A 12,528-nucleotide genomic window follows, 5' to 3' on the forward strand; every position below is an offset into this window, starting at 1 on the left:
TATTTGTGATGCCAAGCTCAAGAAATGCGTTTTTAGCTAAATAGTATTTTCTAGACACAACTGCAAACTTCAAGGAGTAGGGAATTCAAGGAATTGGTCTGATGGGGATTTCTGGTGTCATCGGCCTTCCCCCTTGCATGAGGAACAAAACCTCTGCCATGTCATGAGGATACCTGGACCACCTATTGAAATGTGCCTTTTGTTAATCAGGTGATAAATCAGGTGATAAATGAGCTGAGAAGGAGTAGAGTAGTACTAAAATAAGACTTATTTTTAAATAGTCTTCTGCCAAGTTTATGAAGATATCTTATTTCATTTGTTTAAAGTAACACTGTCAATCTCATATTCTTGGACATGGTCGTCCTAAAGATCTTAAACAGGGGTTAATGATATTCGCCTGGCCTTATGATATCATACTTGACACCCCACCTAGTCATATATAGAGATAGAAAGAGACAGAAAGAGATAGAGAGAGAAAGTACCAGAACATGGTGGAGGAAAGGAGATAGTGTGGTGCTGGGTCTGACTAGCTTCCAGCAGCTGTCCAACGTCACCACAATTGACTCCTGACAGACAGGCCCAACTGAGAGACCAAAATACTCCCCAGGAGAGACCAACTCAGGACAATGTGTGTGTGGGGGGTGGGTTGGGGGGGATTCAACAGATCAAAGGAAAATAACAATAAAACCATTATAGTAATGGTAACTTTCTCAAAAATGGTAGATGAACTTTAAGGACACTATAATGCGATTGTAGTGATTTTGGTCCTTCAAGACTAATTTAGTGGCACCCTTCAAACTCATACCAAACCCCTTTCTCTATCTGACTTGGTTCAGCTCAAGTGGTGGAAGTCTATTTTAGTAGATTGAGGTGTGGAATGTGCAGTTGTTGAAGAACGTGAAAGATCTACTTTGTAGAGGACACCCATACAGTACTCACTTCCAGTCTCTCTCTCTCTGTCTCCTTAACCTAACGGACTGTTTCTCTGTCTCTCGGACCGGACCACCACACCTGACATGGACAACATTGAGGTGTTTGACTCACCCGGAAAGGGGAGGGGCCTTAGAGCCACTAAAGAGCTGCTTTCCGGAGACGTTCTTTTCTCAGAACCCCCTTTTGCTGCAGTTGTCTTTGACAGGTAAGAAGATGCTGCAGTATGGATGGGGTTTGGCTGGGCACATGAGACATGACTAACTCCTAATGCATGGGCGACCACATATGAGCCCAATATACCGATCCCGTGTTATATGTCATTATGGCTGCGTTTACACAGGCAGCCCAATTCTGAAACTTTGCCACTTATTGGTATTTTGGCCAATCTGATCAAATCGTTTGCCAATTATTGGGCAAAATATCAGAATTGGGCTGCAACCATTAACATGTGTTATTCACAGTCACATATAATTAGTTCAAAACATTTACATAGTGTAAAATGGTGATGAGGACAGGTCACACACAGGTCCCATGCATGCTGACACATAGGCTAAAGCCTGCCATCGTTTAGTTGAAGATACAGCACTTTACCATGTTACTGTACTGTATTGTTCTATACTGTACTATGCTGTAGTTCTCTCTGTCATCTGCACATGATTGGACATGACAGTTAGGTGACAGCCGTATGAACTGGTCTGTTGTCACACCACATGTTCTCAGGGCAGTGGGACAGGCCTGGACAGGTTAGGTCTCAAGAAGCAAAATACATTACTATTGTGGTGGAGCATTTTTTGTTTATCTGGAGAGACACAACAAACTTCACCAGATATTATAGGTACAAATCAGTTTGTGAACAACAAGATCAGAGTGCTATGATCTCAGCAGGGGACAGATACATGGGGTCAAAGGTCATCACATGAAGTCATGTGGGGATGTACTTTCCCATCCTTCTTCCCCTGCTGTGGATCATGGAACTAGCCTCAATCTCATGTAAGTAAGTAAGCATTGGACAAGTAAACTTTGCTGGAGCCAGAAGGCCCAAATCTTCTATTTCTGTAGTGTGCACAACAGAAGAGGCTAGTGGGAGGAGCAATAGGAGGACGGGCTCATTGTAATGCCTGAAATGGAATTAATGGAACGGAGTCAAACGTGGTTTCCATATGTTTGATGTGCTTGATATCGTTCCATTTATTCCATTCCAACCATTACAATGAGTGTTTCCTAATATAGCTCCTCTCAACAGCCTTCTCTGTTGTACAAGTACACCCCTGTATAGGACCACAAGGCCACTGAGTTGGTTAAACCTTGTGTGTCCTGCAGTAGGCCTATAGAAACTCTCTAACTCTATATATCCCTCTCTTCCATTCACATCCTTCATACTCCCCTCACTCTCTCGTCTGTCTCTCCCTCTCTTCTCTCTCTGTCTCTCTCTCTGTCTCTGTCTCTCTCTCTGTCTCTGTCTCTCTCTCCTCTCTCTTACTAGTCTTGCAGACAAGATCTGCCACAGCTGTTTCCGCAGGCAGGACAAGCTGCAGCGCTGTGGCCAGTGTAAGTTCGCCCAGTACTGTGACAAGACATGCCAGAGCGCTGGCTGGAAGGAACACAAGCTGGAGTGTGGAGCCATCAAGGCTTTTGGGGCCATCGGGGACAACTTCAGCAAGGCACCCAATGAGAACATCCGGTGAGGAGGGATGGTGTGTGTGGGTGTCACTTGTGGTTCGTGGGTGAGGTGAGGTGAGGGGGAATAGAGGAGGAGGAGCCAAAGACTTAGGGGGGTGCATGGGGAGCGAGGGGAGCGAGAGATGGGGGATGCAGGGGGATAGAAAGTGTGCAATGTTGAATAGTTTACTGTCAATTGAGTCATTATCATGTTATGGATGAGCATTAAGGTTTGACCTAACAACTCATGTTCCGTGTCCCTGTCAGTTTGGCCGCCCGCATCATGTGGCGCCTCGATAAAGAGGGCGGTGTCATGTCAGACATGCAGATGACCTCATTGGACGATCTGGAGAACCACATCAGTGACATGCCAGAGGATGATCTGAAGGAGCTGAAGGTGGACATCCACAACTTCTTGGACTACTGGCCACGCAACAGCAAGCAACACCGTGTAGACGACATCTCGCACATCTTTGGAGTGGTAGGTTCTTCCCTCTTCTCTTTCTTCTACCTGTTTCTCTTCCTGTTTCTTCTTATTCTATCACTTTCCTTGTTTCATCTATCCATCTGTTCCTCTCCATCCCTCTGTAGATCAACTGTAATGGTTTCACAGTGAGTGACCAGAGAGGTCTAAATGCTGTGGGAGTGGGTCTGTTCCCTAACCTGTGTCTGGTCAACCATGACTGCTGGCCTAACTGCACTGTCATCCTCAACCATGGCAAGTATGTACTGTAATTCAATAACAATAGGGACACCATGAGCATTGAGGTTGACTGAGTTGTAAGCTGTGTGTGTGTGCGTGTGTGTGTGTGTGTGTGTGTGTGTGTGTGTGTGTGTGTGTGTGTGTGTGTGTGTGTGTGTGTGTGTGTGTGTGTGTGTGTGTGTGTGTGTGTGTGTGTGTGTGTGTGTGTGTGTGTGTGTGTGTGTGTGTGTTTGTGTGTTTTTGTTTGGTGTAAACTGCTTCTTGCTTTGTCTTTCAGTCAGTCGGCTGTGAATACTGTGTATCACTCTCAGATGAGGTGGGTCTTTCTGGTACAATAGTATAACCCCAACAACTTCCTAAATATCATTAATTCAAATCTCACCATCATAAATCCTCATCTCCAACATCATCAATAAAAACCTCACACCCATCCCCCCTATGATGCATCACTATCAGACATAAACTTGAAACAGGGTTCTTCATAGGAAGGGCTCAGTAAGACCTGACTTCCAGTTTAAAGTTGAGTTGCTTCACCATATCTAAAATGGTTGCTTGTGTAAAGGACATCACACTGCTCACTTCTGATTCAACCCATACTGAGGCTTGAACCCAGGACCTCTGCCTCGTAAAAACACATGACCACCTTCCACAAGTGTCTTACCAAGTCGTGATGCCAAATAGCAAGCAATTTGGCAGCACAAGTGGAGACACTTCAGGTGGAGGATTTTCACAGATCCCCAACTGCTACATTCACCCCCTAAGCTCACTCCGCAGAGACCCCAGCATTGATCTTAGAGCAATTGCAGATTTGGGGTCAGGGCACCATTGTAAATGAGGAGTGAGTTTCACAAATCCTCATCTGCTACACTTGCTAACTTACTAATTCTGTTACAACTCCACCTACCTCTCCCAGAGCCATATCTTTAGAAATATCTGGCTCTGCCCTCCCCCTTTCCACCACTCCAGTCCTGCAAGTCACTAGCACCACCTGTTTGCAAGCCAAGCTCAGCAAACAGAAGGAATGTCCACCTGTCATCATGTCTTCTTTCACCATTTGTGCTGTTGGCTCTTCTCTGAAAATTGTGTTTGGGTTTCCCTCTGTCTGTCTATCTCTGTCTCCGTCACCCTCTGTCTGCCCCTGTCTCTCCGTCTCCCTTTCTCTCTGTCTATCTCCATGTCTGTCTTGTACAGAGTGCCGTGTGAGTGATAGTAGACAGTAGCAAATTCTATGCTGGTGTTTGGAAATATTGATGAAAAGATCTGTGTAAAAATGTAACCAAATGTTGCCTAAGACCCCTCAGGTGATCTGTGCATTGTCACATGTCAGTGATCTACAACTGTAGCTATGGGTTCATCTCAGAATTCCATTTTAGACTATTGAGATGCACCCTGCCCTTTGCCTCCGGAGCACCCCACATAACCCCCTCACTGCCCCTCTCCTCACCCCAGGATTGAGCTGCGTGCCCTGGGCAAGATCGAGCCGGGTGAGGAGGTGACAGTGTCCTACGTGGATTTCCTGAACGTGACTGAGGACAGACAGAGACAGCTGAAAATTCATTACTTCTTTGACTGCACCTGTGAACACTGTAAAGGTCACATCAAAGACGACCTCAAGATGGGAGGCAAGGAGGTGGACGGGGTCAAGGTAGGGGCATGTGAATCTGAAATCCACCCACTCATTTAAATTTGACCAACAAATATCCCACTGGGTTCAGATCATGACTTATTATGATAGGATCAAATGATGGGTCCTAGGACTGATTATTGTTTAAAGTGAAAAGAACTTTACCTTGTGTTGCTTTCGATTTATGAACATCATATCCTGTACTAGGCCTTGTGGGAATGTGTTGTCTTGCTGTAGGCTAAATCACTGCTAGCTGTAACATAAAATCAAACCACTTTAAAGTTGCTAATAGGCCATGAGTCCACTCACATTCTTTCCTACATCTAGATGAGTCACTGCTTCAGAGGTCAGACTCAGGACAAAAGCCAGCCAAGACAGCTACCCCCCACGACTACGCTCATAAAAGCAATACCCTAACATTAGAGTACTGGGACTATAGAATTAAAACTCTGTTCCTAGGGCTTTTGTCAGTCAGTATGTACACAGATGGCATCATTATGAAAACAGAGAACATTATTGAGCATCTGCAACGGTGACATTGCATTGTCACGTGATAATAACGTGTTGTCATCGGTGTAAATCAGTGTGTAATTTTGACAAGACCAGACTGACATGTGAGACATGTCTAGTGACACGTTATATACTACCCCTACATGTATTCCAGCATACATACACTACCAGTCAAATGTTTTAGAACATCTACTCATTCAAGGGGTTTTCTTTCTTTTTTTTACTGTTTTCTACATTGTAGAATAGTAGTGAAGAGATCAAAACTATGAAATAACACATATGGAATTATGTAGTAACCTAAAAAGTGTTAAACCATTCAAAAAATATTTAATATTTGAGATTCCTGAAAGTAGCCACCCTTTGCCTTGATGACAGCTTTGCACACTCTTGGCATTCTCTCAATCAGCTTCATGAGGAATGCTTTTCCATGTGCTGAGCAACTGTTGGCTGCTTTTCCTTCACTCTGTGGTCCATTTGTGTGTGTGTATATATATATATATATATATATATATATAGTACAAGTCAGAAGCTTGGAAACACCTACTCATTTAAGATTTTTTCTTCATTTTACTATTTTCAACATTGCAGAGTAATAGCAAAGACATCAACACTATCTATGAAATAACACATATGGAATTATGTAGCAACCAAAAAAGTGTTAAACAAATCAAAATATATTTTATATTTGAGATTCTTGAAAGTAGCCACCCTTTGCCTAGATGACAGCTTTAAACACTTATCGCATTCTCTCAACCAGCTTCATGAGGAATGCTTTTCCATGTGCTGAGCACGTGTGGCTGCTTTTCCTTCACTCTGCAGTCCAGCTCCTCCCAAGCCATCTCAATTGGGTTGAGGTCAGGTGATTGTGGAGGCAAGGTTATCTGTTGCAGCAATCCATCGCTCTCCTTCTTGGTCAAATAGCCCTTACACAGCCTGGAGGTGTGTTGAGTCATTGTTCTGTTGAAAAACAAACAATAGTCCCACTAACTGCAAACCAGATGGGATGGCACATCGCTGCAGAATGCTGTAGTAGCCATGCTGGTTAAGTGTGCCTTGAATTCTAAATAAATCCCTGACCGCGTCACCAGCAAAAAAAAAATATTTAATTATTTCACCTTTATTTAACCAGGTAGGCTAGTTGAGATCAAGTTCTAATTTGCAACTGCGACCTGGCCAAGATAAAGCATAGCAATTCGACACATACAACACCACAAAGTTACACATGGAATGAACAAAATATACTGTCAATAACAGTAGAGCAAAAGAAAACAAAAAGTCTATGTACAGTGAGTGCAAATGAGGCAAGATAAGGGAGTTAAGGCAAGAAATAGGCCACGGTGGTGAAGTAATTACAATATAGCAATTAAACACTGGAATGGTAGAAGATGAATGTGCAAGTAGAGATACTGGGGTGCAAAGGAGCAAGATAAATAAATAAATACTGTATGGGGATGAGGTAGGTTGATAGATGGGCTGTTTACAGATGGGCTATGTACAGGTGCAGTGATCTGTGAGTTGCTCTGACAGCTGGTGCTTAAAGCTAGTGAGGAGATATGAGTCTCCAGCTTCAGAGATTTTTGCAGTTTGATCCAGTCATCAGCAGCAGAGAACTGGAAGGAAAGACGACCAAAGGAGGAATTGGCTTTGGGGGTGACCAGTGACATATACCTGCTGGAGCGCGTGCTACGAGTGGGTGCTGCTATGGTGACCAGTGAGCTGAGATAAGGTGGGGCTTTACCTAGCAGAGACTTGTAGATAACCTACAGCCAGTCGGTTTAGTGATGAGTATGAAGTGAGGGCCAACCAACGAGAGCGTACAGGTTGCAATGGTGGGTAGTGTATGGGAATTTGGTGACAAAACAGATGGCACTGTGGTAGACTGCATCCAATTTGTTGAGTAGAGTATTTCAACATTGCACCCCCACACATCACACCTCCTCCTCCATGCTTCACGGTGGGAACCACACATGCAGAGATCATTCGTTCACCTACTCTGCATTTCACAAAGACAAGGCGGTTGCAATCAAAAATCTAAAATTTGGACTCATGACAACAACGGACAGATTTCCACAGGTCTAATGTCGGTTGCTCGTGTCTCTTGGCCTTAGCAAGTCTCTTCTTATTATTGGTGTCCTTTAGTATGGGTTTCTTTGCAGCAATCAGACCATGAAGGCTTGATTCACGTAGTCTTCTCTGAACAGTTGATGTTGAGATGTGTCTGTTACTTGAACTTTATTTGGGCTCCAATCTGAGGTGCAGTTAACTCTAATGAACTTATCCTCTGCAGCAGAGGTAACTCTGTGTCTTCCTCTCCTGTGGTGGTCATGAGAGCCAGTTTCATCATAGCGCTTGACGGTTTTTGCTACCGCACTTGAAGAAACTTTCAAAGTTCTTGAAATCTGACGGATTGACTGACCTTCATGTCTTAAAGTAACGATCGACTATTGTTTCTCTTTGCTTATTTGAGCTGTTCTTTCCATAATATGGACTTGGTCTTTTACCAAATAAGGCTATCTACCCCTACCTTGTTACAACACAAATGAATGGCTCAAACTCTTAAGAATCTGTCCCTTTTTTTTGTTGTCTAAATTGTTGCCGAAAATGACATACCCAAATCTAACTGCTTGTAGCTCAGGCCCTGAAGCAAGGATATGCATTTTCTTGGTACCATTTGAAAGGGAACATTTTGAAGTCTGTGTAAATGTGAAAGGAATGTAAGATAATATAACACAATAGATCTGGTAAAAGATAATACAAAGAAAAAAACGTTTTATTGTATTTTTTTTCTACCATCATCTTTGAAATTCAAGAGAAAGGCCATAATGTATTATTCCAGCCCAGGTGCAATATAGATTTTAGACTGATCCAATTAACCATTTAATTTCTGTTCAAAATGTTGTATCTAGACCGCCCAAATGTGCCTAACACTTTTCATGTTCAAAACTGTGCACTCTCCTAAAACAACAGCTTGGTATTATTTCACTGTAATGGCTACTGTAATTTTGACAGTGCAGTTAGATTAACAATAAGTTAAGCTTTCTGCCAATATCAGATATGTCTATGTCCTGGGAAATGTTCTTACAACCTCATGCTAATCGCATTAGCCTATGTCAGCTCAACTGTCCCGCCAGGGGCCCACTGATCCTGGAGAAGTTTTAAGGAGGAAAGAAATTCCACAAATTAACTTTTAACAAGGCACACCTGTTAATTGAAATGCATTCCAGGTGACTACCTCATGAGGCTGGTTGAGAGAATGCCAAGAGAGTGCAAAGCTGTGATCAAGACAAAGGGTGGCTACTTTCAAGAATGTCACATTTTAAATATGTTTTTATTTGTTTAATATTTTTTTGGTTACTACATTATTCCATATGTGTTATTTCATAGTTTTGATGTCTTCTCTATTATTCTACAATGTAGAAAACAGGAAAAATAAAGAAAAACCCATGAATGAGCAGGTGTGTCCAACCTTTTGACTGGTACTGTATATCTTTACTCCGTAGTCATTGGACATTCTTAATTCCATTATTTTACTTTTTAAATTTGTGTGGATTGTTGTGTATGTCTAGATATTACTGCACTGTTGGAGCTAAAAACACAAGCATTTCACTACATCCACAATATAATCTAGTAAATATGTGTATCAGGCCAATAAAATGTGAATTGAGCAAGCTCCAGGAAAACTACACTGTGGCTGACTGTGCTCCTTCCAATGTGTGTGTGTTTTATCTTTTCTTTATTTAACCAGGCAAGTCAGTTAATAACAACTTATTTTCAAAGACAACCTAGGAACAGTGGGTTAACTGCCTGTTCAGGGGCAGAACAATAGCTTTTTACCTTGTCAGCTCAGGGGTTTGAACTTGCAACCTTCCGGTAACTAGTCCAATGCTCTAACCACTAGGCTAACCTACCACCCCAGAGTGTGTGTTGTCTGGGGGAGGTGGGAGCAGAGCAGAAGAATGATATTTTTCTCTGAACCAGGGTTCCTCTCCTCTCCTGGCCTCTACTGTCCTATTCTCTCATCTCCTGTCCTTTTCTCTCCTCTTCTCTCCTCTCCTGTCCTTTTCTCTCCTGACCTCACCTGTCCTCTCCTGTCTTCTCCTGTCCTCTCTTGTCCTGTAGGTACCCGAGGAGCAGGTGAAGGAGGTAACAGAGTACAGTCTGAAGATGCTGCAGAAGATGGATAAGGCTCGCTTGGAGGGGAACTACCATGAGGTACAACATAAACACACACACACACACACACACACACACACACACACACACACACACACACACACACACACACACACACACACACACACACACACACACACACACACACACACACACACACACACACACACACACACACACACACACACACACTGGATTCCAAGCCTAAATCAAACCTCCCGCTCTCCTCCTCTCTCCTCCCAGGTTATTAAGATATGCAGGGAGTGTATGGAGAAACAGGAGCCAGTGTTGGCTGATACACACATCTACCAGCTAAGGATGTGGAGCACAGCCAGCGAGGTGTCAGCCTACCTGCAGTTTATTGACGAGGCCGCTGACTATGCACGCAAAATGGTGGACGGATACAAGTAAGTACAATTGACCGTAAGAAACCTCTTAACAGAGTTTAGAAAAAAAACAGTGTAATTAAATGTATCACTGTATCACATTTTGACAGCAAGCTATACCATCCATGCAACGCCCACCTGGGGATGGCAACCATGAGGGCAGGAGTGACCCACTGGCAGGCAGGGAAGATAGAGGTGGGACACGGCATGATCTGTAAAGCCTATGCCATCCTGCAGAGAACACACGGACCCACACATCCTATCACCAAAGACCTTGAGGTAAGACATGTACACACACACATGCATTCTCACACATAAATGCACACACACAGGGAACGATCTCCAAGATTAAAGTCACCTTGACGACCTGACCCCCCCCCCCTCTCCCTAGGCTATGCGTATGCAGACAGAAATGGAGCTGAGGATGTTTAGAGAGAATGAGTATATTTACAAAAGTATGCGGGAGGCTGCCCTGAAGAACCAGCCAATGAACATGATGAACGAACCTATGGCGGAGAGCGTCAAGAATCTCTTCCGCCGGCAGAAGAAGTGATCTTACACACACACACACCACACACACAGACACACACAATAGCATAGCAGTGTACACAGTACACACCTTCATATCAGTTTACATACAGATTGTCAGAGGAATCAACCCCTCTCAGTTCCAACATCCTTGGCTCCTCACCAACCATACTGTAGATGGGAGACCCCTCACCCTCATATCCCCTCTCTTTATACCCTTGTCAGCTACACTGGTGTGAAATAACTAGTAAAAGCAAATTCCCCAAACACATCCACCATTGCTTTAACCCAGCTTGCAATTTCAAAATCACTAGAAATGGAGGAAGCCACTTTTAAACTATTATGGGCCCTTTAATGGAAGGATTCGGGCCCATCTGGTAACCCTTATATTGTAACAGACTAGATGGACGGCCCTACCAAAGCTTTAAAGCTAGAATCCTTAGTTGCTGTATCTATTTTAGGACTTAAAAATTCATTATATATACCTATTGATTCTTGAAGAATATAACTTATAAATATATAAGCTTGTTTTACTCCAATGTTTGTAAACAATGGAAATGTAAACAAACACTGTATAGCTTTAAAACATGGGTAAAACTCTAATTATTATATTGTGAATGGTCAGTCCTTGCATCCATAGCTCTGTATATCAAATTGAGAGTGGTTACATTTCTCCAGGCCCATCTATCGGCCTCATACCAAAACAGAGGAGGGGTGACCGCTTTGTTATTGGTTCAATTAAGAATTCTAGCTTTATTTTCTACACTGCTGGGCTTTTTTAACTTTATATTAAAAAAAGTAACGTCACATTAAAATTGTTGAGAAAAATCTATTGTTGGCTTGTGTGCTGATTTCCTAATGCATTGAATCCCACTGATCCATATTCTTCCAAATTCCAAAATTGGTGTCTCATTATTGCTGAATTTCTCAATTTTCCCTGAAGTTCTGCCTAAGTATGTAAAATGCTACTACAATGCATTGCAGTGAGACCAGACGATTCCATGCCTTTTACATTATATTAATCCACAGTGCACATTTGTTTGCTGCTGTGCCAGCTACAGTCATGATCGGAAAAGAGAAAGAGCTTCATCTAGTGGATACATTTAATCATTACACTCAATATATCCATGCCAGTGCAGTAGGCCTACAGATCAAATCAAATCAAATCAAATTTATTTATATAGCCCTTCGTACATCAGCTGATATCTCAAAGTGCTGTACAGAAACCCAGCCTAAAACCCCAAACAGCAAACAATGCAGGTGTAAAAGCACGGTGGCTAGGAAAAACTCCCTAGAAAGGCCAAAACCTAGGAAGAAACCTAGAGAGGAACCGGGCTATGTGGGGGGCCAGTCCTCTTCTGGCTGTGCCGGGTAGAGATTATAACAGAACATGACCAAGATGTTCAAATGTTCATAAATGACCAGCATGGTCAATAATAATAAGGCAGAACAGTTGAAACTGGAGCAGCAGCACAGTCAGGTGGACTGGGGACAGCAAGGAGCCATCATGTCAGGTAGTCCTGGGGCACGGTCCTAGGGCTCAGGTCCTCCGAGAGAGAGAAAGAAGAGAGAATTAGAGAGAGCATATGTGGGGTGGCCAGTCCTCTTCTGGCTGTGCCGGGTGGAGATTATAACAGAACGTGGCCAAGATGTTCAAATGTTCATAAATGACCAGCATGGTTGAATAATAGTAAGGCAGAACAGTTGAAACTGGAGCAGGAGCATGGCCAGGTGGACTGGGGACAGCAAGGAGTCCTCATGTCAGGTAGTCCTGGGACATGGTCCTAGGGCCCAGGCCAGTTGAAACTGGAGCAGCAGCATGGCCAGGTGGACTGGGGACAGCAAGGAGTCATCATGTCAGGTAGTCCTGGGGCATGGTCCTAGGGCTCAGGTCCTCCGAGAGAGAGAAAGAAAGAGAGAAGGAGAGAATTAGAGAACGCACACTTAGATTCACACAGGACACCGAATAGGACAGGAGAAGTACTCCAGATAAACAAACTGACCCTAGCCCC

At 43.4% G+C, this 12,528-nt stretch overlaps 1 protein-coding gene across 2 annotated transcripts; it reads left to right on the plus strand.

Annotated features, from left to right (window-relative positions):
* The first annotated feature begins 875 nt into the window (after nt 1-875).
* Nucleotides 876-11,348, plus strand: LOC118358536 (histone-lysine N-methyltransferase SMYD1). 2 transcript variants are annotated; one of them, XM_052505186.1, is made up of 10 exons: nt 876-1,138; nt 2,417-2,614; nt 2,860-3,073; nt 3,184-3,314; nt 3,573-3,611; nt 4,745-4,940; nt 9,549-9,641; nt 9,846-10,009; nt 10,099-10,267; nt 10,380-11,348. In XM_052505186.1, the coding sequence occupies exons 1-10, from the start codon at nt 1,017-1,019 to the stop codon at nt 10,539-10,541; spliced, it is 1,488 nt and encodes a 495-aa protein (XP_052361146.1). In that variant the 5' UTR covers nt 876-1,016; the 3' UTR covers nt 10,542-11,348. The 2 variants fall into 2 exon arrangements, with proteins under 2 accessions (XP_052361146.1, XP_052361147.1); XM_052505187.1 differs by lacking the exon at nt 3,573-3,611.
* The last annotated feature ends 1,180 nt before the right edge of the window (nt 11,349-12,528 follow it).

This window comes from Oncorhynchus keta, unplaced genomic scaffold (genome assembly GCF_023373465.1).
Source record: "Oncorhynchus keta strain PuntledgeMale-10-30-2019 unplaced genomic scaffold, Oket_V2 Un_contig_22751_pilon_pilon, whole genome shotgun sequence".
Classification (NCBI taxonomy): Eukaryota; Metazoa; Chordata; class Actinopteri; order Salmoniformes; family Salmonidae; genus Oncorhynchus; species Oncorhynchus keta.

Excerpts from the sequence above, each read along its gene's own strand:
- LOC118358536 (XM_052505186.1), top strand. The coding sequence starts at position 1,017 with ATGGACAACATTGAGGTGTTTGACTCACCCGGAAAGGGGAGGGGCCTT. Across the intron at positions 3,074-3,183 it reads TCTCGCACATCTTTGGAGTG|ATCAACTGTAATGGTTTCAC; the intron begins GTAGGTTCTTCC and ends ATCCCTCTGTAG. Across the intron at positions 3,612-4,744 it reads GTGTATCACTCTCAGATGAG|GATTGAGCTGCGTGCCCTGG; the intron begins GTGGGTCTTTCT and ends TCCTCACCCCAG.